General features: G+C 42.1%; 1 protein-coding gene across 4 annotated transcripts in view; it reads left to right on the top strand.

The window, feature by feature from the left end:
• EGFLAM (EGF like, fibronectin type III and laminin G domains) overlaps positions 1 to 25,358 on the top strand; it is a 129,731-nt gene that overhangs the window by 27,024 nt on the left and 77,349 nt on the right. For all 4 annotated transcript variants that reach the window (XM_065550028.1, XM_005282161.4, XM_065550027.1 and 1 more), the window contains 5 exons: positions 3,095 to 3,204; positions 7,372 to 7,455; positions 9,067 to 9,093; positions 13,363 to 13,480; positions 13,993 to 14,128. In XM_065550028.1, the coding sequence (XP_065406100.1) occupies positions 3,124 to 3,204; positions 7,372 to 7,455; positions 9,067 to 9,093; positions 13,363 to 13,480; positions 13,993 to 14,128 (446 nt within the window). In that variant the 5' untranslated portion in view covers positions 3,095 to 3,123. The remainder of the gene's footprint in view (positions 1 to 3,094; positions 3,205 to 7,371; positions 7,456 to 9,066; positions 9,094 to 13,362; positions 13,481 to 13,992; positions 14,129 to 25,358) is intronic.

The raw sequence follows: 25,358 nt of genomic DNA on the forward strand, positions 1-25,358 counted from the left end.
GTTTTCAATTTCTCTGCAATGGATCGTGACTTTTTTCAAATGTAATCCAAATTATCCACCAAATAATTTCTGCAATCAATTTTATTGATCTGCAGCACATCTGTAATTAAGATTTTGAAATCATCTTTCCAGGGATATTCTTCTGAGTTGCTTAAAATTTATTGTTTCTGCAACAATTCCTCCCAGCAAATTTATTTGGTAGAACATCCATAACAAATAAGCACAAGAGAGGCAAAAATATCAAGTGAATTGGTTTATAAATTCTAAGAAATATTTATGGCATATTTCCCCCTCATTATTTACTTAGCTTTGATACTTATCTACCTCACCAGGCTATTGTGGTGATTAGTTAGTTTGAGAAGCCCTTTCTAAATGTAAAGGGCTACCAAAGTATTATGATTATTTCCAGTAGGTTTAGTTTTTCTGAGATTCTTCCTGTTTTGGGGGTTGTAAGGTCATCTTGTTCTTGTATATCAATACTTTAATATGTGTCAAGTTGATGTTCCTGAATGCAGGACAGAAGAGGGAGCTGGTAAAATGGACTAGAAGGGTCAGATTCTCTGCTGCATTCAGCTACTGCTAGGTTCAGCAAAAAGGGAGGCTGTTAGGAGTCTCGTTACAGCTTCCTGATTCTCTGTTTGGCCCCAGAACCATGGGCTGCTCTAAACTGCACCAGCTGGCTACATTCTCCTAGAGACCATATGCCAGCTGGGGTAGCTAGAGCTCCCACCCATCCCTTTTGGGGACTGCAGGGAATGAGGCTTAGAAGATGGCTCCAGCAGCTGTATATCATGCTGAGGGTGTACCCAGTGAGGGAATTACAGGAGGTTTCCACTCCCTTTGTGCTGCTTGGGCACCTATTGAGTTCCCAGGGGTGGGCGGGCACAAGCCCACCTGCATGTAAAGGCCCCTCCCCCAGCCTCAGGGAAGGAGCCATTGAACCCAGGGCTCAAGTAAAGTCGGGGAACAACAAATGATAAAATGGGGATGGGAGTGAGGGTCACAGGGTCAAAAGCAGGGAGCACACAAGTAGTGGAGTGGGGCTGAGAATCTGGCTCAAGGTTTCCATTTTCTAAATAAAGGCCTTATTGTGTAAACCTTTACTCCTTTCAATGTTTCTATGCACTTCAATGCAGTTGTTTTTGTGAGTAAGGACTTCCCTATAAGGAAAGTTTTGCAAGATTGGACCCCAAGTTTTTTACTCTAGTTTTATTTTTTCAGTGCAGTACTCCTTTATTGTATCCACACGAGCTTCACAGAGGTGTTTTAGTGCTGCCCTGGGTTTCAAAATTTAGCCTCAAAAGGTTCAGAAGTACAATTCTAACAATGAGACAAAAACAGATTCACCAGGTGCTTTCTTAAACCTTGTCTATTTGTATTATGGCTGTGTCTAGCTTTTATCCACCATAGCTGGTAGCAGATAAAAAAAGAAATGGACAAGACCACAAGATAAATAGTGAAACTTACTTGATTATCATAAGTAGCAGTCTTGGCACCCCAACTGCCTGTTCAATAAAAGAAAAATGTATAAAACCAAAAGCATCCTAGGAGTGGAATAATGCAGAGTAAATTCATAAAAGACCTAAATGTCAGCTGTACTCTTGTTTTAGCTTCTCTTCTAAAGTATTGTTGATGATTAATTCTGGTGAGTATTTGTAAGGTGTTAAGTTTTGTATTTTGCTTCAAATCAAATAAGTTGGTGGAAATGACAAGTGTAAATCTGATTTAGGCTTGTCTCACATCTAAAATGACCTTTAAAATAACTTGATTTCACTTGGTATTTTGTTAGAACTAGTTGAAAAATCAGGTTTTCTCAGCCTTCCCTGTCATTTATGGTAGATAAGGTCACAAAAACATTACATATAATAAAACCACTGCCATGAAGGAAATAAAAGTTGCCATAGAAAATTCTTTTTGCGAGCAAATTTTCATCACTTTTTTGTTATGCTTGTTTATGAAGTGTCTTTACCATGTGTTTTTGGTTTCAAGAGCATTGATAGTTGTCTGGCTACTTACGGAATTTTTGTTAAAAATCTTGGGCCGGATTTCACACTCCGTAGTCAAACTTCCTAATGATTTCAAGGGAAATGTTGTCTGCAAGACTGTGGGTTTGTGGCCTGGAATTGTAGTGTTCTATGTTAAGGCTTCATAGACAGTGGCTAAAATTCCTTCACTTTGGGTAGTAACATTTGCTATCACTATCTTTTCTCCAGGTAAGTGGAGCTCATTGCAGCTGCCTATGCACATGCAGGCACACATACAAACACCCACATCTTTCGTTTTGCTTCCAGAGCTTAGACACCAGACCTCTACTTTGATTACAGTTACAAGAGGGGCTCACCCAATGCTTCATGGTCCTTGCAGTTTGACTCAGGGTGATAGAGTTTCTTGTCAGTGCTTGTTCAATTTACTGTAGCGGTTGACTTGTGATCCTTATTATTTTACCAGATAAAGTGCCTTTGTTATTAAAGCTAATAACCTTCCTCAGTTAATTGCAATCTATTTTTTTGGCAAGACCATCAAAGAAATGTTGTGTACAAAAATCATGAAACACATTAAAGAATCCTTTAACCCAACTGGTGAAGAGTAATTAAGTATATCCATAGATTTACTCTGGTTACAGAGAAGGTAAATTCTCACACATGCCCCTTTCTTCACATGGTCTTCAAGGGTTGCAAGCATGTAGCTAGGGGCATGGGCCCCAGGGAATTTTTGTCACATCTCTGTTTGCACCACTAATGCTAAGTAGATTAACAGGTGTGCTGCAGTAGTTGCAAATGCATTGAAAAGCAAAGCAAATGTACTTTGATGGGTTGATAGATAGACCCAAATTAATCCTGGGTCAGATTCTGCTCCACTTGTCATGCTGAGTAGCACCACATGGACAGCATATGAAGTAAGGAGCTACTTAACATCAGTGAGAGTGGTAGAATCTGGCCCTTTAATGATTGGGTCTGTCCGATTTCTGAAGGTTTTTAAAGAATAGGGCAGCATATGTGTATTCTTCTTCAAAGATGTGCCCCTCAGCTGATTATAAACAAGGGAATTTTGTTTCCTGAAACTTCTTACGCAGTATCATTTTGCTTTGAGGCAGATAGACTGGGGCCTCCTCTAGATATACTGATGGATTCACTGAACTGTACAGCTTTCAGCATACAGTGGAGAATGCCAAGGCAGCATGCCAGCACCATCACAGGATACACTGTAAGTAAACCTTCATTTTTGTTAGCATAGAATCCAAATGGACCATATAGTCCCATGCATTGCTCCCAAGGTTGGGGAATCCCCGTTGGAGGTGTTTACGAACAGGTTGGACAAACACCTGTTAGGGATGGTCTAGGTATACTTGGTCCTGACTCATTGAATCCTAGAATATCAGTGTTGGAAGGGACCTCAGGAGGTCATCTAGTCCAAACCCTGCTCAAAGCAGGACCAATTCCCAACTAAATCATCCCAGCTAGGGCTTTGTCAAGCCTGACCTTAAAAACTTCTAAGGAAGTAGATTCCACCACCACTCTGTAACCCATTCCAGTGCTTCACCACCCTCCTAGTGAAAAAGTTTTTCCTAATATCCAACCTAAACCTCCTCCACTGCAACTTGAGACTATTACTCCTTGTTCTGTCATCTGGTACCACTGAGAACAGTTTAGATCCATCCTCTTTGGAACCCCCTTTCAGGTAGTTGAAAGCAGTTATCAAATCCCCCCTCATTCTTCTCTTCTCCAGACTAAATAATCCCAGTTCCCTCAGCCTCGCCTCATAAGTCATGTGCTCCACTCCCCTAATCATTTTTGTTGCCCTCCGCTGGACTCTCCAATTTTTCCACATCTTTCTTGTAGTGTGGGGCCCAAAACTGGACACAGTTCTCCAGATGGGGCCTCACCAATGCTGAATAGAGGGAAATGATCACGTTCCTCGATCTGCTGGCGATGCTCCTACTTATACAGTCCAAAATGCCATTAGCCTTCTTGGCAACAAGGGCACACCATTGACTCATATCCAGCTTCTCATCCACCGTAACCCTAGGTCCTTTTCTGCAGAACTGCTGCCTAGCCACTCGGTCCCTAGTCTGTAGCAGTGCATGGGATTCTTCCGTCCTAAGTGCAGGACTCTCCACTTGTCCTTGTTGAACCTCATCAGATTTCTTTTGGCCCAATCCTCTAATTTGTCTAGGTCCCTTTGTATCCTATCCCTACCTCCAGCGTATCTACCACTCCTCCCAGTTTAGTGTCATCTGCAAACTTGCTGAGGGTGCAATCCACTCCATCTTCCAGATCATCAATGAACATATTGAACAAAACTGGCCCCAGGACCGACCCTTGGAGCACTCCGCTTGATACCGGCTGCCAACTAGACATGGAGCCATTTATCACTACCCATTGAGCCCGATGATCCAGCCAGCTTTCTATCCACCTTATAGTCCATTCATCCAGCCCATACTTCTTTAACTTGCTGGCAAGAATACTGTGGGATACTGTATCAAAAGCTTTGCTAAAGTCAAGGAATAACACGTCCACTGCTTTCCCCTCATCCACAGAGCCAGTTATCTCGTCATAGAAGGCAATTAGGTTAGTCAGGCATGACTTGCCCTTGGTGAATCCATGCTGACTGTTCCTGATCACTTTCCTCTCCTCTAAGTGCTCAGCACAGGGGGTTGGTCTAGATAACTTCTCAAGGTCCCTTCCAGCCCTATTGTTCTAACAACGGTTCTCAAACTTTTTTTTTTTCCTGCGGACCACTTGAAAATTCCTGAGGGTCTCAGAGGACCACTTAATGATCTTTCCAAATGTTCTTTATACCATTAGCTAACTATTGTAAAGCCCTTTGGATAAAAGCACTATATAAAAACACCCCTTAATAATAATAATAATAAACTTCTTTTTTGTTCTACAAATAAAAGCATACAACTCATATTTTAATATCAGTAGCCTTACCTTTCTAATGCGATGGATGTGCCCTCTGCCCCCTGCTGTGGCAGCCCCTGAGCTGGGACTGGGAGGGAGAGGGGTCTCTCCCCCACCACAGCAGCCACAGATCTGAGGCTGGAAAGGAGGGCCATTTCTCCCCGGCAGCTGCAGCCCTAGAACTGGGGAAAGTTGCCTCTTTCTCTGGCCACTGTAGCCCTGCATGCCCCAAATTCCCCCACCCCCTCTCCTCACCCCACTGTGCCCTCCGACCTACCCCCTATTCCCGCCAAGGCCACCACCTCACCTTACACATGTGTCTTCTCCAGAGTCCAGGCACCTAATTAGTGGACCACAGCCCTTCATTCTCTCATGTGAGGCCACCCAGGCGTGCACCTTAGAGGGAACTGTCCATGGACCACCTGAATGGAACTCGCAGACCACTGGTGGTCCACGGACCACAGTTTGAGAACCTCTGTTCTAGGATTCTGTGCTGCTGTAAGTTGTTGATAAAAGAGGTGTCAGTAGGTCTCAGAAGCAAAGCAGTGTAACTTTGCACCAGTCTGGCATTTAGTTGAATGCAAAACAAATGAAACTTGCCCTGATTTTTTATTGTGTGGAAACCAAATTTAACCCTTAAACTGAGGTCAATGGGAGCTGTTTTTGCCAGGGGTGAACTTGGCCCTGAGAATGTCGGGGATGGTAGAGAAGAGCTGGTCAAAAATGTTTTGTTTTTCCCCATGGGAAATGTTGATGGAACCCCCTCTCCCGCCAAATCTAAATGCAAATTTTCATTGAAAAAAAAACAGTTTTCAAGGAACGCAGACAATTTCATGAAAGATGTCCATTCAATGAAAAACTCAGTTTTCCACTGGGAAAAAAGTTATAACAGAAAATGTTTGACCTTCTCTAGTTCTGATATAATTTGCAATGGTGAGGGGCTGTTTCATCTTATACCTCCATGCTTCTTGCTTTTCCTGCTATGCCCTATCTTTTCCTCCCTTGGTTGTGTAAGTTACACTTGTCTTGCACATCTACTGAATTATTTTTATTATTATTGAATTATTTGAATTGTAGTAGCTCATGATAATACAAATCATAAGTAAAAATAACAATAATTGAGTTAGGCACTGTACTTAGTTTGGTACATCCTTGGATGTATAAACAGAGTAGAAGTGAGTAGAAGTAGGGAGGTAGTTTTACCTCTACATACAGCATTGCAAGACTGATACTATAATACCAGCATCCAGTTCTTGTGCCCACATTATACAAAAGATGTTGAAAACTTGGAGAGGGTGCAGAAAAGGGCCATGTGGAGGGAAAATACCTTGTCCTAAAAAGTTCTTTAGTCTAGCAGAGAAAGGCATAACAAGAATTAATTATTGACATTGAAGCCAGGCAATTTCCAATTAGAAATAAGGCACAAATTGTTAACAGTGAAGGTGATTAAACACTGGAACAAACTACTAAGGGAAGAGCTGTGTTTTCCATCTCTCGATGTCTCCAAATTGAGATTGGATGCCTTTCTGTGCTTTAATCAAAGTAAACACAAGTTATTGGGCTCAATACAGGGTGAAATTTTCTAGCCTGTGTTATATAGGAGGTCAGACTTGGATGATCTAATGATCCCTTCAGGCCTTAAAATCCAAGAATGTATGAACAGACATAAGTAAGAGATGGTACCAGCTCTAAAGAGCTTGTAAGCTAAATAAACAGGTCAGACAAACAGTGGAAGAAAGGGGTCATCCCCATGTTATAGATGGGCAATAGAGGCACAGAGAGATTAAGTGGATGTCCAGTGGGTAAAAGTTACACTGCTTTGCAACTTCCACCAGTTTTATTACCAATTTACACAGGAGCCAGATCCTCAGTTGACTTCAATGGGTTTACGCCAGTTGAGGATCTTGCCCATGATGTATAACTTACAGTGCAATTCATGTCATTGCTCAATGCTGCCCAGAGACTTCCATGGAAATTCAACCTACTGTACTTGTTTCAGGTTGCATTTTGCTGAATTTAGCGACCGCATTTTACTGTACCAGGAAGGTCACTGAATGCCAACTAATACATGTACACTGAGGCTTTGTCTGTACTGGGATATGACATATGTTAAAACACACATGTTAAACACAAGGTTAAACAATCAGTTTAAACAAGGATTGTTGTGTCAGCTGAGTATGGCTAACGCAAGGGTCCACTCTGATACAGTGTTAAATACGACAGTTCATGTCTACAACTAAGTGCTAAGTTGTGTTTAACATTGTATCAGCTAACACATTATAAATTATATCATTTCAATGTGTAGACAAGCCCGGGTAAGTCTGAAGAATATGTCAATGTATGCGAACTCTCTGTGTGTTTGTGGAGTGGCAAGAGATGTATACGCAGCCACTGTCAGTGATGTGATAGTAATTTACTTATTATTTCTAAAGTATTTGTATCACTGCCTTAACTACATCTTTTCAAGGTGTTTTACTCAGAGGTCGAAGCTGATAAACCAGTAAAACAGCTTTCACATGATGTCCCCCTTAGCTTGGATATGCTCAGCATGGTGAGTATCTGGCTTTATACATTGTCAGAATGATCAGAGCCTCTGGAATTTTGAGAGACTTAAGTTTGGCATTTTCTAGTAATTGGTGGTACTTCTTTAGTAGGAACCAGGAATTCTGACTTCTTTGGCTGTGTGAATGACATACTGGCTTTAATTCCAAACCCACAGGGACTACTGGGCAAAGAGGAAATCATAGCACACTGCTGTAATCTAATCAGAAGTCTGGGATATGATTTTTGTACCTCGTTCTCCTGCTAGTTTTGAATTCACAACTGTTGGGACTTGCTGTGGGTTTTAATAGCAATTACCTATGGCATCTCTTTAAATATTACCTTTGATATCAAGTTCACTTTTTCAATTGGGAAAAGTTCATTTGTGCATGCAAAATGGAAGAGCAATCACATGCCTCCATTTGCTGTTCCATGTATTTAGGTGTCTAAACACCCATCTGAGCAAAGCTGTGCCATCATGGTAAATGTCTGAGCAAACAGAGTTGTTGAATGTTTGGCAAATTCCTGTGTGTGCAAGTGAGACTCTGCTCACTGAAAATTTGAGATTAAAAGTTTAATTGCGAGCTTTAATAACTCCTAACTACAAAAAAATATGGCAAATGTGTAAGTTCTTGTCTCCCAGGGGATTGGAAGTTTTTTTATTCTTTCAGAAAAATCTCTTGTCTTTTCCCCATCACCTCCCATTTTCTTTCCCTTTCCCCCTATTCTCTTCTTTTCCTTACCCTCTTCATCCCTTTTCTTTTCACCTTTATATGCTTCATTCTCCTTCTCCCCATTTCCCCCTCTCCTTCTAATCAGTGTCCTTCCTTCTTTCAGACCATGTCCTCTTTACTCTTCCTTTCACGTGGCTGAATTAGGAATGTTCCCTAGGACTGCACCGGCTAGAAATTGGCACTGAGATAATAGCATCAAATTCAAATATTTGTGGGCAGAGGGGAGATTTCTTTCTCTTTTTGAAGGGCACTGTGGTGAAGTTGATGAACATTAGCAAACCTGTTCAAAAGGAAGGGATGAAGTGAAGAAGAGGGAAGAGTAGCTTCTCAGATTCCCTGTTGCCTTATACTTTCTTTGGCTATTCCTAAATCTCATAGCTTTTTCATAGGTATGGGATCATGGTAAAGGAAGGAGTCTCACTGTCATGATTAATTATTACTTTGTTATACACTATATTTTGTCCCTCCTGTGTTCCTCACTACTTTTTCCTAAAAGTACTTCTGTTGCCACCATAGGATATGACATCATAGGGTATATCTACACAGCAGCTGGGAGGTTTAATTCCCTGCTCAGGAACCTATACATGAGCTAGCGCTTGCAAGGCTCAAGCTAGCCACCTAAGTACCTACCCAAGGGGTCAGATGGGATTGCATGCGGGCAGCTAGCCCAAGCTGTTACTCACGTAGTCATGGTTACACTGCTATTTTTAGGCACTAGCTCAAGCTGACCTAACACGTGTACATCTACTTGAGCTGGGAATTAAGTGTCCCATATGCTGAGTATATTGGTAATATCTTGCTTTGCTGACCCATCACTTACGATTTGCCATCAACTTTTAAGTATGTCGTTTGTTAACAAGTCCCATTCTGCTTTTTTTTCCCCCCAGAGTCAACTTGATGGACAAGCGATTTTTGTAAGTACCGCACTTCCTGAAACTGTGGCAGCTGTGATCCAAAATAAGACGGAACATTTAGAGCCTCCCTTTCCACTGATTCATATGCAGTTCACTAAAATGTTCCATAATCTACTAAAATAATACTACTTAGCACTTAAATGGGGCTTTTCATAGTCAAAGTGCCACAACCATTAACTAATGCTCGGAGCAGGTAGGTAAGAAAGCATTATTATCATCTCCGTTTTAGAGATGGATAATTTTCCACACTAATCATCAAAAACACTTAAGGGTGCCTTGCTGAGGTTAGAGGAGATGGACCGTAAAAGAATGAGAGCCAGGCAGCGAAGGCCACAGGAGAGCTGAGCAGTCAGCCAGAGTGGGAGGGCCAAGCAATCAGACAAAAGGGAGAGGACGGAAGGGGGATATACTCTGTGAGGAGGAGGGAAGAACAGAGCAGTAAGGAAGTGTGAAAAGAAATTGGAAGAGTAGATCTGAGCTGAGCTAAAAAGAGGATAGGACACAGGAATGGGGAGGCAGAGTGAGCACACAAAAAGGAGGCAGGATTGGGAGATTAAAGACAATGTTGTATAGAAAATAACTCCCCTTTATGACTTTTGCTGCTGGTGAATTATTTCCAGTCCTGTGCTCAGTCCAATGGACCATTCTGCTTCCATAAACAATAACTGTAAAGGGTTTAGTTTTAGAGATGGGCTAAAAAGGAGGTGTTCATGCAGGGCCGGCTCTGGCTTTTTGGCCGCCCCAAGCAAAAAAAAAAACCCGGGGCGGCCAGAACAGCAAAGCAAAAAAAATAAAATAAAATAAAACAACCTGCGGCGCGGCCAGAGTGCGGGTGCAGGGGGACCGGCTGGGGGGGGGGGGGGGGAGGGAGAGGGGAAGGGAGCGGACACGAGAGAGAGAGAAGGGGGCGGCCAGGGCTACAGCAGGGGCGCTGGCACGCAGCCCCTCTCGCTATGCCGCCTCCTGCCACCTGCCGCGAAGGCTCCGCTCCGGTCGGCGGGGAGGGAAGGAAGAGAACTGCCCTGCAGGGTGCTCTGGTTCTCCGCGCCGCCGCCCCCTACAGGGCGGCTGGAGCAGAACAAGAACAAAACAAAAACAAAAACAAAAAGTGGCCGTGCTGCCCTAGGATTGGGCAGAATGTCGCCTCGAACAATCTGCCACCCCAAGCACCAGCTTGCTCAGCTGGTGCCTGGAGCCAGCCCTGTGTTCATGTATGGAAGGGTTTTGGTTTGAGACTGAATCCTGACCAGGGTATAGGCTTGGAGTCAACATTGACAGATTCTTGCAAGCTGTTTATGTGAGATTTTGGCCGGAAATGGTGGAAATCATGTGAGATCAGTAGATTTCATGAGATTTCAACTATCTGTATTAATGGAAATTTTGCTAGATCTTGGGAGAATCACTGTGGTTAGGAGACTTTTAGGATGCATCTAAACCAGAAAAGGGAAAATGGGCTCCTAGTTTTGGATCTGATTCAATAACAAAACCGTAGGATTGGAAGATTTTGAAGGGGGTTTCAGATTTGAGGTTCCAGGTTTGACCCATCTGTACATCTGATAACAATAATGACTTCAGTTGGGCCATTTCTTAGAGAATTAATGACTTGCTGGGATTCATCGGCTCCCAGCTGGTCATTAATCCCCAGGAAATGTTGTTGAGCTCGGACATTCTTGCTGAAATGCTTTCTGTTATACTCAGACCAAAGTCAACAGAAATCTGCAATAACACTGTGGTCAGGTTTGCATGATTTGTCTTTTAGACAGTGGGCCTGATTCTCCTCTAAATTACAATGATATGATTCCATTGACTTCAATGGAGCTCCCTCCTGACCTACACTGCTGTAACTGAGAGCAGAATCAGTCCCAGTCTGTAAGTATAAGCATTATCAAATCGGATAGTATGTATTATATCTGGTCATGGTATTGTTTTACAGCATAGAACAAATAAATAACAGCACACAGCAAACATGGAAATATAGTATAAAGGCACCTATTAAGGCTCTTATCCGATTGAGTTTAGTGGGGCTATTCACATGCTACACATTAAGCACACGTGTAAGCCTGTGGACTTGGTCCTAAAAAAAGAATAGGCAGGCTTTAGAGGTGGAAGGTTTCTAGGTCAAGTGCCTGAACTTGGAGAACAATGAATAGCTATGAGCTTGTGTACCCTGACAGGAGAAATACATTTTGTGATAGAGTCAAAGTTAGGCCTAGGTGATTTTGCAAAGCTCATGTTTGGCCATTCTTCAACTGCTGTAAATTGGCATAGCTCCATTGCAGTCAACAGAGCTTCTCTCATTTATGTCAGTAAGGCCCATAATGTTTTAATAAAACAGAAGGCCAAATTCTGCCCCATTGTATGCCGTTTAAACTTTGGCATACCTTGCTATAATACAGGGGTCGGCAACCTTTCAGAAGTGGTGTGCCGAGTCTTCATTTATTCACTCTAATTTAAGGTTTCGCGTGCCAGTAGAATATTTTAATGTTTTTAGAAGGTCTCTTTCTATAAGTCTATAATATATAACTAAACTATTGTTATATGTAAAGTAAATAAGGTTTTTAAAATATTTAAGAAGCTTCATTTAAAATTAAATAAAAATGCAGAGCCCCAGGGACGGTGGCCAGGACCCAGGCAGTGTGAGTGCCACTGAAAATCAGCTCGCGTGCTGCCTTTGGCATGCGTGCCATAGGTTGCCTACCCCTGCTATAAAACCTGTGACACAGCCAATGTACTGCAATAAAGATTTCAGCCCGCTATACCTCTAGTATCACAACACAGCAAATCTTTTAAGATGCACTAAGAGTACAAGAAGGTGGAACTCAGTCCAGATCCATATAAATATCTTAACTTGCTTTAAAAGCACTTCATATAATTGCATTGACTTTCTAACATTAGACTAAAACCCTGACTCACAACAAGCTGTGTGTGGCAGGACCTCTGTCCAATCAGTTGGACTGTGCATGAGCTTATGGTGTCTACCTCCCTGGAGCTCACTGCAGATTGGGACTGGCGGTAGCAATAACAGGTAGTAGAACTATTGGACTAGTACAGTATTTACCCACAGGAATAAAGAAGGAGAGTTTATTAGAAAGGCTGGCATCAGGAGGCTGGCAGATAATAAAGTATTAGGATCTTGCACTAGCTTGCTGCACCTGGAAATACTATTTCCAGTTGCTCTTAGCTTTAGGGGAAAAGAGCTCTCTGAATTTTCCCATGCACTGTGAGTGATATTTTAAATATCTGGATGACTCTTTAGAAGTGCATATGTGTATGTGTGTGTATGTATATATGATGTTTCATATAATAAAATCGTCCAGTTCAATTATTGCCTTCATGTAAATACTTTGGTTAATCTTTGGAACTACAGCTGAGGTGTCATTTATGGTTTCCAGTGAAACAATTGGTGATGGACCCATATCCAAGAGCTCCCCAACTTCTAGGATTTTTGAGATCCAAACCCTGACCAGGATCTGAATTTTGCACATGGATCCATCTTTATTGATGTTTGGCTGAGCCAAAATATGGGATCTGAATAGTTCCAGCTGACTGGTAGTACATGTTCTGTAATGGACCAGACAGTGAGATAAATACTTGGTTGTGCTGGGAGTCTTAAACAGCATCACACATAACAAAATTATCATATGCAGAGCTCAGCAATGCCTTACATATGGCAGTTGACAGTTTTGCCTTTGGGTTAACCTGTCCTGTGATGGTGGCACAGAAACAAGTAAGTTGGTCTTCCATAAAGGGAGGCACTCATTTCAGGTCACGGTTGATATTAGCAGAGCAGTGTGGGAGGAAAATTTCAGGGGGCATCTACTTCCATTGGTTCCTGATCTGTGTACAAGGAGAGGTCATATATTTCTTCACCATCAGAAGCAGCTACAGTCCCCTGGAAACAGATAATGAACTCCAGCATTTGGCTCTAGAGGGGAATGTATGTGACTTAAATTTCAGCAGCCAAAGTGTGTGATTGTGATCTCCATAAAAACTTTCTTCAGACTTTGGAATTATGCTGAGAAATGGGTCTAGGTCAGTTCTGTAGATCCCTGTGGGATAAAACTACAGCTTCTCAGGAAACACGTGACCTTGTTTGTCTGTTTTGTTTGTGTACTGAATTGGCATTCTTGCATTTTTCCTAGGGGCCTGCATGGAAAATATCATGTAAGAGGATTCTCCCATCCGAGCAACACAGCACACAATGTCATTTTCAGTAACATGAAACAGATCTATTACTTTTTTGTATCTTCTTTTTCTTGTCTCTGACAGGATGTTGTTATCGGCGATTTAAAGCCAGGCACTCCACACCGCGTTAGTGTAGGAGCTTATGGCTGGGCAGGAAAAGGACGACCCAGCATGCCCAGAGACATCACAACCTTATCCCAAGGTAAAAATCTGTGTAAATAGCTTTCCATTATGAAACCGCTGAGGCAGAGTTAATCCAAGACATTTCATTTTGCTGGCAGGTAAACACAGAGTGAGAGCTAAAATTTCTGTTTTGCTCAAAGTCGCTCATGTCAGAGGGCAGGCTGTATTTGTAATGGCAAAATGGTCAGTAACATTATTAAAAGATTTAAAAGGATAAATGCCACCCGAGGTACCAGGTGCCTTGTGGACCCTTTATAAATGCCTGCAAGGGCATTTGAAGAAAGAAACCTCTTTCCTCTAGCATATTTCTTGCCCACAGTGCAGCATGGTGAATCCTAGCTAAATCTGATTTTTGTACAGTACTTAAGTTTAAATATTTTTAACATAATACTTTTACAAGTGTGATTGTTTTGTGGTAAGAAACCAATCTGATTCTCAGTGCTGGGAGGGGTATGTGTGTATGTTGAGTTTTGTGTCTATAAAATCCATCTGCTTTTCTAATACTGATTACATGCCATTCTTTTGGCTTAGATAAATGCATGCCCCCTGAACCACCCTATCAGCCTCAGGTCATAGTAGTTTCTGATTCAGAGGTTGCGCTATCATGGAAACCTGGAGTCAGTGAAGGAAGTTCCCCAATCCAGTACTACACCTTGGAGTTTATCAGGTAAATCTGTCAGTGGAATCTGAATTTCAGTATATGTGCACTACATGTATTTCAAAATTATATTATGAGATTCAGTGCAGATGTTCCTCATTATTTATTCATTCATTTTATATAGTGCATTTATCACTTTCTCTCTCTCTCTGAAATGTACTGTAAAAATTTAAAATAAATAATCTCAATTGATATAAAGTCAGCAATGACTCCCACCCTTCGCCTTAAAAAAAATACCCACCCTCTGGGGTAAGCCTGAGTAAACAGGGTTTGAAACATGCTCTGGAAGTCATCAAACTCACGCTAAGGGGAGAAGAGAATTTCAGAGTCAAGGGCCTTCCCCTGAAAATGTCCTGTCCCCAGCTCTCAGAGGTAGAAATGCCCTGTCCCCAGCCCTCAGAAGTAGAAATGTTGGGACTGTCAGCTCAATTGTCTCAGCTGATTTCAGCTGTCATGTAAGAATATAAGAAGAGGTGGTATCTTGAGTTCGCAGGTCTCAAATCACTATGTGTTCTTTACTTTATGGATCTTGTGTACTGTTCCTGTCCTAGTTTTTATGGAAAGTTATTAAAAAACCTTCAAGGAGATTCTATCCTGAATTATCTAAAACGTGCAATAGTATATAATAGAGCAGGCATGGCCAAACCGCGGCTTGCAAGCCACATGTGGCTCTTTAAGGGGTCAACTGTGGCTTACTGAGCTTGGGGCTTCACCCCGTGGGGGGCGGTGGGGTTGAGCTGGTGCTTGCTGCTCAATCCCCGTGGGGGGCCACTGAGGCTTGAGGCTTGACCCCACAGCAGGGCGAGCTGGCGCTTGCGGCTTCAGCCCTGTGAGGAGGGAGCCAAGGCTCGGGGCTTCAGCTTTGCGGGGGGGGAGGGGAGCCAAGGCTCAGGGCTTCAGCGTCGCAGGGGTGAGCTGGTGCTCTTGGCTTCAAATCTGCAGGAGGAGGGGCACTGCTGCTTGGGGCTTCAGCCCTGCAAGTGATGCCTAGGCTCCAGCTTCAGAGGCACATGCTCATTATAACAGGAAATTGCATCACTCTAGTGCTGAGGGGATAGCTCAGTGGTTTGAGCATTGGCCTGTTAAAACCAGGGTTGTGAGTTCAATCCTTGAAGGGGGGATTTGGGTCAAAAATCAAACTGGGGATTGGTCCTGCTTTAAGCAGGGGGTTGGACTAGGTGACCACCTGAGGTCCCTTCCAACCCTGATATTCTATGACCTTATGTGCTTCGATCTACTTGCACTGTGCACACTACAGACTGTGTTTACTGTTCATAAGTTGCAGTTGAATAGTTATAGATTTAAGTGTTAAGCCTATGTTAATTTCGTGGATGACAATGACATCATCAAACTGTAAGAAATGCAAGTATGAAGAAGAAAACGGAAGTTTTCAGCCAGAATGGGAGGAAGATTTTGCATTCACTAGTAAAGGTGGCAGACCCCTGTGCCTTATCTGCAATGCATTGCTCTCTCACTACAAAGCGAGCAACTTGAAATGTCACTATGAAACTAATCACAATAACTTTCCCTCTAAATATCCTCCTGGATCAGAATTAAGGAAAAATAAGCTAACCACATTAAATTTACACCTCGACAGTTAACAGACACTACTTTCGGCATTCAGTAAGGAAGCTGACACAACGACTGAACCTAGTTTTGTTATGGCATGGAATATCACTCGTGCGAAACATCCGTGATGGAGAATTTGTTAAGAAGAATATTGCAGAAGTGGTTGCAATTTTAGATCAAAGTAACACAAAACTTCAATGACTAATACAGCAAATTACAATTTCGTGCCATGCTAGAGAGAGGCAGATCTCCCAGATCTGTGCTGATGCAAGCAAGATGCAAAATGGTCTAAAGAATTCTCTAGCATTCAGACTAGCTGTTGACAAATCCACAGATATTCAAGATAAACCACAACTAGTGATATTTGTTTGCTATGTTTCCACGGATGTAATTGTAAAAGAAGAAATGTTGGACTTAGTGATGCTAAAAGAAACAACCTGTGGTGTTGACATAAATAATGCACTTGATAAAGCATTGACAAATGCTGATGTACCACTGGATAAACTTGTCAGTGTTGCAACAGATGGAGCACCTGCAATGGTGGGGGGGAAAAAGTAGGCCTTATCAGACTTTTGAAAAGTGATCCTAAATTTCCAGAGTTTCTCCCTGCATCATCCGTCGTGAACATCTCACAGGCAGATACTTCAGGTATGAAATTGTTACAAAAACAGTCCTGAAAATTGTCAATTTCATCCATTCAAATGAGAAGACTCATCAACAGTTCAAAAATGTCATTGAACAGATGGAGCTTGAAGACAACCTAACAATGTCTCTTTCAACTGTATTGTGAGGTGGTTATCAACCAACAATATCTTAAATAGGTTTGTGGAACTGATGGAGCCTATCAGTGCTTTCCTTTGAAGAAAAGGAGAAGTCCTGTCCACAACTGAAAGATGAGCAATGGATGCAGGATCTGATGTTTTTCATTGATATTATGCAGCTCTGCAACTGTCAACTTGGCACTCCAAAGGAAGGATAAGATTATTTCTGACCTTACTCAGACAGTCTTCAGCTTCCAGAACAAGTTAAAGCTTCTGCAAAGAGACATAGTGTCAAGAGACTTCAACCACTTTCCCCATCTCAAGAGTAGGGTAATCAAAGTAGAAGATCACAGAGGTTAAATTACAAGGCCTGCTTAATGACTTCCAGTCCGGGTTTGAAGACTTGCAGAAGCTGAGATCCTGCTTCCCCGTTTTTGTAAATCCATTCATGGTTGATGTGATCAGTGACGGCTGTCAGATTCCCAAAACTGTGGTTACAGAAACATCTACTGTAGAAATGGAACTATTGGAACTGCAGGAAGACAAGGCTCTAAAGATTATGCATAAATCAGTCTACAATCGAGTTCTGGAAGCAAGTGCCAGGAATGAAGTATCCTCAACTTAAAAAGACTAATGTGCGACTCATTTCAATTTTTGGCACAACATACTCCTGTGAATTGCTGTACTCTGTGATGAAGTTTGTAAAATTGGAACATCATGCAGTCCTTACAAATCAACATCTGACCGAGCTCCTCCATATCGCCTTGACAACATATCAACCAGATTTCCAAAGACTTATGACTAGGATAGAGACCCACAAGGCCTCTAGCTCTAGCAGTAATTAGCTGTGATACAGTAAGTAGGATGCTAATATTTTTAAAAATGCATGTGTAAAGGTTGTTCGTGTCTTGCGGCTCTTGAACTTCTGAAGATTATTGTATGAGGCTCAGAGGGTCAGTAAGTTTGGCCACCCCTGTAATAGAGCTAAATTTTGTAAAATTGGTCCCTGAGCTGCAGCTATAAGAAGTATGTGAGTGGTACCTACAAACTAGGGTGACCAGATGTCCCAATTTTATAGGGACAGTCCCGATTTTGGGGTTCTTTTTCTTATATAGGTTCCTATTACCCCCCACCCCCTGTCCCGATTTTTCACATTTGCTGTCTGGTCACCCTACTACAAACATATGTGAGGCTTGTTTGTTTGTGTCTGCACATATTGTAAGAGCACAACATACTGGTATGTCTCTTCCTTTGGTCCATTAAATAAACATATGTTGATTAGTTTCACTGAAAGTTATTAGGCAAGAAGACAGATTTGCCTCTGGACTGCTGTGTGCTGTGAGGTCAAAACATCTTTTTTTCATGCTTCAGTTCATCAGGGAAACCACATCTAAAGATTTTTTTTTTAAGAGCTTGGTGTTGTAAAATAAAAATAAAAAAATGCAAAAAACCCAAACATTGATTGTCCTACAGCACAGTTACAGTCCAGAAAACACAGATATAATGAAAAAGATTTCCCCATGCCTGAAGGTCTGCTTCTGAATTCCTGTGACACTTTGTGTTCAAATCAGAGTGCCTGATGTTTAGTGGGTTTGAAGTGACACAATGATTACTGCATTTGGAGCTAGTACATAAGAGTGAAGGATGTCTAATAGGCATTATGTAAGACTAGCTGTGGTTTAGAATTAATAGGAGATTGTGCCTATTTTCCCAATATAATAGTGATATGAATCTTTCCATCTCCCTCCCCTTCTTTGAACTCAGCACAAATGTTAGAAAGGGATTTGGTTGAGTACTGACTCATTGTGCTTCTCTCACCCTCATTCTTTGTCCTGCGAAGAGTAGTCTGCAAGTTTATGTGCATCTGTGACAGGGTTGGGGGGACCCTGTCCAATGTGGGGCGAGTGTGCACCGTCTTCCCTAGGGTGTAGGGGCGGGGCATACGTAACCTGCGTTTATGCCTCCATAGCCAGAGTCAATATACTTACCCCTGCTAACAGGGCAATGAGGCCTAATAGTCAAAGTCAATGTATTCTCCCCTATTAGCAGGGCAGTGCGGCCCAATGGCCAGAGTCAATAGAAAAATCAATAGATTTGCCCCACTCAGCCAGGCAGTAAGGCCTAGTGGCCTAAGTCAATGGCTTTGCCCCTGTTAGCAGGTCAGTAAGGCCCAGCGGCCAAAGTCAATAGATTCGCTCCAGTCAGCAGGGCAGTAAGGCTTAGCAGCTAGAGTCCATAGATTTGCCCCTCTTAGCAAGGCAGTAAAGCCCAACGGCCAAAGTCAATAGATTTGCCCAGTCAGCAGGGCAGTAAGGCCCATTGGCCACGGTCAATAGATGCGCCCCTGTTAACAGGGCAGCAAGGCCTAGAGGCCAAAGTCAATATGTTTGCGCCATCCGTGGGGTAGTAAGGCCTAGTGGCCTCTGTCAGGGAAGGGGTCACTATGTACAAAAAAGGGGGGGGGTGGCCTGGGTAGGGGGGCCCGGGCCCTCCCTCTCCACCGGGCCCTAGCCCAGGGCCCTGGTAGTGGCCAGAGGATGTGCCACTGAATCAGCGGGGGGTCCAATCGAAACACGCTGACTCAAAGTTCCGGCTCACTAACCGGACCACTGTCTAATTCCCCTGGGCTGCTTCCTACCGTGGTTCCCACTGCTATGGTCTGGGCGTCTCCAATGTCTTCAGGTTCCCTGTCTGCACAGTCCCCAGCAACTGGGGCTGGAGCCTACAAAGTGTGTCCTTCCGCTCCAGCGGTACTCCCCCCCCCCCCGAGCTGCTCCCTTTTATACTGGTGCATTTGGAGCATGCCCAGTAGAGCTGAGGGGGTGTTGCTTCCTTAGCCCACAATGTAAGGTTAACTCTTCCCGATCTAGTGCGGAGCGAATGCATCCTGTCACAGCATCTCTTCGTAATACCCATTAGCGAAAGTATAAGGTGGGCATCCCAATCCCCACTAGATACGTTGAAAATGCATCCTTGAATAAATTTACTTAGCTGCAGAGTACATACTTGTATTCTCTTCTGTAGGTCAAGAGATGTGAGTAATTGAAATTCATTGTGTAGTTGTTTCCAGACTTTGGGAAAGAATTTGCTAACAGCACGTTGTTTTGATAATATTGTTTAGTCAGAGGTTTTAAAATAAAACTCACAATGTATTTGGTCATTTGGGGGATTATACCCTCTTACATTTGGATGCTTCAGTATGTTTGTTTGGAGAAAGTTCAGTGAACCTTAAGCCTTAAATAGCAATTAGAGAGAGACTTTTCACTTCACCTGCATTTTCTTTGCTGCATACGTTTTAAGGCTAAATTACACTGGTATCAATCAGGAGTAATACCAGTGAAGTCGAGTGGGATTATACCAGTGTAAAAAAAAAAAAAAGTCTATTCTGAATCAACCCCCCTTGTCTTAAATAAATACTCTTCCAATCCGATACTCTGTTTTTGCAGAATCAGTAGCTCTACTTTTCTATGCATGTCTCTGGTTTTCTTAGATTGTGAATCTCTTGTGCGGGTAAAACAAGCCTTCAGAAACAATGAAATTTGAATCATTTCACTCCCTCAGGGCTAACTTTCTTACCCATATCCTAGAAAAACAACACGGGGAGAGTCTGCCACCGACAGGAAACCATACTGTCTTCATTCCATCCAGGTGGGAATTTTGGGATTAAAATCTCAGGGTAATACAATAAATTAATTGTTTGAGCATATCTGAGTCTGATTTAGAGCTAACTTGTAAAATACCTATCTACTTACCGTTAGCAGTACAGTCCTTAAGGAATATGTAATAGAACAGTTGATAGGCCTAAACAGGCGAATGGCTTCTTTCTTGGATGCCTGCAGGAATAATTATTTTAAATTTTCAAGATGAGGAATATTTTGAGAAGTAGCATATCTGTGTGAGGTAAAATATTGGGTTTCAAATATGCTGGGTTTTTGTAAAGGGCTTGCCTATAGCTAACACAAACACTTTTCAGCTCCAGCTGAATTTTCTGGAATCGGGCACTTTCCCTGAAATACTCAAAGGCTCTAGTCCATTGGGTGCATAACTGAACTTCCAACTTTAGAGGAACTGGTTAATCAGAGTATGCATTTTTGACTAACATCTTTAGTACTGTAAAAATGCTATTTCAGCTGCATACATCCCTTAATAAGTGAGCAGCTAATGAGTCTGCTACTTTCATTCAGTCTTTTTGGAAGTATTGATGCAGAGGACACTTGTTAATATGAATCTCCAGATATAGGGAAAATCTGGCCCCTTTTCCTGTGGCTGGTGGCAATGGAGGAGCCATCAACAGTGAACCAGGATGATTCTGCCGTTCAAAGTAGGAACAGTTGTTGAGGGAGGGCCTATGCAGTAGGGCCTATACACCTGTTGCTTGCTCAGGAGCTGAGCTGTACTGTATGTCAGCTGACAGCAGAGGGTAAGGTCTGGCTGGAGTGTCAATAGCTGGGCCTTCCCCTGTTTTCCCCTCAGACACCTGCAGAAGGGAGTAGGAAGGCTGCATGGTGCAGGAAATTAGAGGCTACAGCAACAGCTGTGAAAAGGCTCTTGTCTGGCGGGTAGCTCCCTTCCCATTTCCCCCTGTGCATTTCCAAAGCACCCAGAGCAGGGTGCTGAGAAGAGGATTGGGACCAAAATGAACCTCTTTTGGTGTTCCATTCCCTTTAAATGGAACTCCTGTTTTCTGTGAGGTAATTTCATTGCAGTAATGAATTACAGTAACTCCCCACTTAAAGTTCTCCCAGTTAAAGTTGTTTCGTTGTTACATTGTTGATCAATTAGAGAACATGCTCATTTAAAGTTGTGCAATGCTCCCTTATAATGTTGTTTGGCTGCTGCCTGCTTTGTCCACTGCTTGCAGGTCGAGTAGCCCGTTGGAGCTAGCTGGTGGGGGCTTGGAACCAGGGTGGACCGGCATCCTCCCTATTAGCTCCCCAGTCCCCTAAGTTCCCTGTGCAGCAGCTGCCCAGCAGGCTATCAATTGCCTGCAGTTCAGCTGTCCCTCCCCACACTGCCCTGTGCTGCTCCTGCCCTCTGCTTTGGAGCCGCTCCCAGGAGCCTTCTGCTTGCTGTGTAAGGGGTGGGGAAAGAGAGGGGATAATGTAAGGGTGTCCCCCTCCCCCACTCCTGCCCCCTGTTCCTTTACCCCATTTCCATGGTGGGGGAGGGGATACTACAGGGCTCAGGATGGAGAGAGGCAGCTGCTGTCTCAACATTAATTCTTATGGGGAAATTGGATTCGGTTAACATCGTTTCGCTTAAAGTAGCATTTTTCAGGAACATAACTACAACGTTAAGCGAGGAGTTACTGTATCACTTAGCAGCCCAGATTATTTCAGTGGACATAACATGGTAAACTGTATCCCTCAACAGCTGTCTATTCTTCACTGTTACCATGAATGCAAAGAGGACATAATTTACAGCAAAGAAAAAAAAAACATATGATAGAGCTTATTCTAAATTCACCACAGAAAGTATCTCTCACATTTAAAACTCAGCTCAAGGAGAAATCGCCCATACGCCATATAGGTGTAAATCCTTTCCCTGGTGCGCAGTTCAAGCAATGGGGTTTCACAGTGAGAATCTCCATGGGAAAATCCTCTCTTCTGGCTCCACTGCAGCCTAACAGTCACACATCTGGCTGTGGCATCCCCACATTGTGGGGTCAAATGGCTGGTGAATCTGCATAGTCCAGACACACAGAGAGCCCTCTGTGGTCACAGACGATAGAATAGAATTTCAACTGCGGGGTCCTTGGGACAAGGACTGTGTTTGTGTTGTTTGTACAGTGTTTCATAAAGTATGGCATGTCATAAAAGAGTAGTTGGATGAGGGGGCATGGACAGATTTCTCAGTTGCTCTCGAGTCACCACTTTCATTTTTTTTTAAAGAGTAATTCTAGCTGTTATGTACAGTGGAGTACAACTGGTCAGGAATTTCCCCCTGAAAATATTTGATTTGTTTTTAATAGGAAATACGGTTTCCCTACAATTGAAATTTTATACAGTGATATTTTGATTTTTGACAAAAAAAGATTTCTGTTGGGAAAATCAAAACAAAATATTTTATTTCAGGTCAGTTCAACCCAAATCAAAATATTTCAATTAAAGTGAACCAAAATATTTTGTGATGCAGCGCCTCATGGATGTTGTAGTTCAGGTGTTTCATGCCCCCATTCTCTCCCATGGTCCAGGCTCCTTGGCTGGATTACATCTCTCATGATTCCCTGGGGTTTCCTTTTACTGAGTCATTTGCTACAACATGGGAATCACATGACTGGGGTGCATCATGGGAGATGTCTGGCCAGGGAGCCCAGTCCATAGGGTACAAGAGGTATCTGATATACCACTCCTATGAGGCACCATCACACCATAGGTGATTGCAGTCTAATGTTGAATGAACTCAAAGCTAAATGTTGCAGTTTGGTTCAACAAACCAAAACTAAATGTTTATTTCAAATAGAAAACAAAATGTTTTGGTACTTCCAAATTGAAAATTTCCAATATTTCAACTTTTCATCCTGATACAGGATGAAAACGAATGTTGAAATATTATAATTTCCTATGGGAGAGAATTTCTGGTTTGTTTTCCTCAGCTCTGTTGTAATGAAGACTTTCACACCATAACCAGAGTGTAAGCAATGCAGTGATGACTGCTTGAGTTTGCAGAGAGCCTGAAACAATATCTCTGACGTGTGAATTGCCCCATTCATTTCAGTGGGTGCTAACTCAAGTGCCCAGTGATGATACTTTTAATGTCAATATTGTTAACTATGTCACTGCTCAGACCATGCAGGAAAAGAGAGGAAGTATCATATTATGAAGAGTTACATCTTTGGAAAGCATTTGTGTGTGGAGGGGGGGCTGCTAGGGAAAGATAGGGATGTGGAATATATATAAAGTAAGAAGTGTAGGCCTATAACAACATATGATTTGAGGGCATGATTGGTTTCATTTTCCTGAAGGGGGCTCAACTTTCAAAAGTTTGGGAAATGTTGTCATAGTACAGTGGGGTCCTGATTGCAGTTCTGAGGCACAATTGCAATAGAATGAAGAAGCAGGATGTAAATAACAATAATAATGCCCCATAATGAGTTACCTCATATGTAGAGTATTTTTTCATGGCAAATATGAATTCCCTATAATGTTTGTATATTTACTGTGTATAGTAATAGTAATGTGCAACTAATATTTTGCAGGTCTGAGCTTGTTACTTGGGCTAAGTAAAAACATGGCTTAAAGGACTGAGAACTATAAAATTTGGATTATTAGCAGATGTTTTATTCTACTAAATTATTCCCAGCTCATTTAAAACGAAAGTTCAAGTGCTTTTGAATTTGTAGTTCAAAGGTTTCTTCTTTAAAATTCAATCAAACATTATGTTATAAAGTAGCAACCCAAATGTTCTAGACACACACAGGACAAAATTCAGCTCTTAGTGAAATCTGCCCAATCCCACTGATTTGGACCATCTGGCTTATTATATTTTAAAACATCTCTGTTTGATTTTGTTCTTAATGTTGGCTATTTCTGCATTCAGTTACACCGTACTTCTCCATACACTGCTTGGAGATGCACTGCTGTAACTTAAGAGCAGAAAATAGCCTTGGAAGTCTTCTGGTTTCCTCATACACAGGTATATTGTATTGAGCTGTGTGATAAGGGTCAGATTTATACATAGTATTGTAGCACAAAGGGCTATTCCCAGTGTTTCAAGGGAAAGGAAACATAGCTGTATGAAGTGATTGTAGAACTGATTACTCTCTGTGAGCCTTACTGATGTAAAAGTTGACATAAACTGAACTTTTTCGTAAGACATTTCTAAACCCCAAAGAAGAAGAAAACATTGAAGTTGGCTCACTGAACATAGTGAGCTGAGTTTATCATAAATGTTTCTCTATCCATCTGTTTGCCATTTTGTCATGTTGTACTGATTTGTTAATACAGAGGACAGGCTGGAAAGTAAAGGTCAAGTGATAAATCTCTCTGTTTTTAACTGCATACAGTTAGTGGTTTGAAGACTCTTCCTCTGTTATTGTTTCTCTAGAAAAAAGGCCTGTAAAAGACGATTAGGAAAAGTCAACAGTAGCCTAGGATCTTTGGAGACTGAACATATCTCTGCAATCCACTCTCAGCAAGCTATGTCTCCACATGGTTTCTCCTTTTAGATGTGTGTATTCCCATTCTGGTGCATATGGTAGCTGTATCCATTATATTATATCCACAAGGCTATTTTTAATTGGCAGGAATTATTTGTAGTATTATTAGATCAAATGAGACTTGTACTGAAAAACTGAGATTGCTGTTGAGAAGTATATATAAAGAAAAAGCATCCGCACCCTTTAATTTGAAAAATGTTGCGTGTTTTCATTTTGGGCATTTGGCCCAGGAATGGAAAGTAGAGTGGTGAACTGGATATAGTCTGCAAGGCTGCCCCCTGCTGCTTGGTTAAGGAAGCCAAAAGAAATTTCCTCTGTCTAACATGATAAACTTGCTATTGAGATGGATTTAAAGCAATATTTTTAGCTGAATCATCACATCTTGTGCATTTCTGTGAAGGTTTTTTTTTTTTAACCGATTTCTCCTTGTGGCACCCATTAAGACAATCAAATATTCACATTGCCAGCTCTCGGGTTATGCCCTAAGCAGAATGCAGGTAATAGTTGCAAACTCTTGTTTTATTAATGCACCCACCCTACTTGCACAAAAGAAATAAAAGCCTGGATGATTCAATAAATCTTGTATTGACTGACTAATAAAACATACGTTAACTTTCTGTTCCCTGCAGCTGCAAATAAACAAGAAATGCAAAATGCCTGTTTTGTGCTATAATTTTCATTAGAAGACTGCTGGAGATATTTGCAGCTAGTCCTCTGTAAACAATAGTAGATTCAGGGAGCACTTGGAGGT

The sequence above is a fragment of the Chrysemys picta genome, chromosome 6, assembly GCF_011386835.1.
Source record: "Chrysemys picta bellii isolate R12L10 chromosome 6, ASM1138683v2, whole genome shotgun sequence".
NCBI classification, from domain to species: Eukaryota; Metazoa; Chordata; order Testudines; family Emydidae; genus Chrysemys; species Chrysemys picta.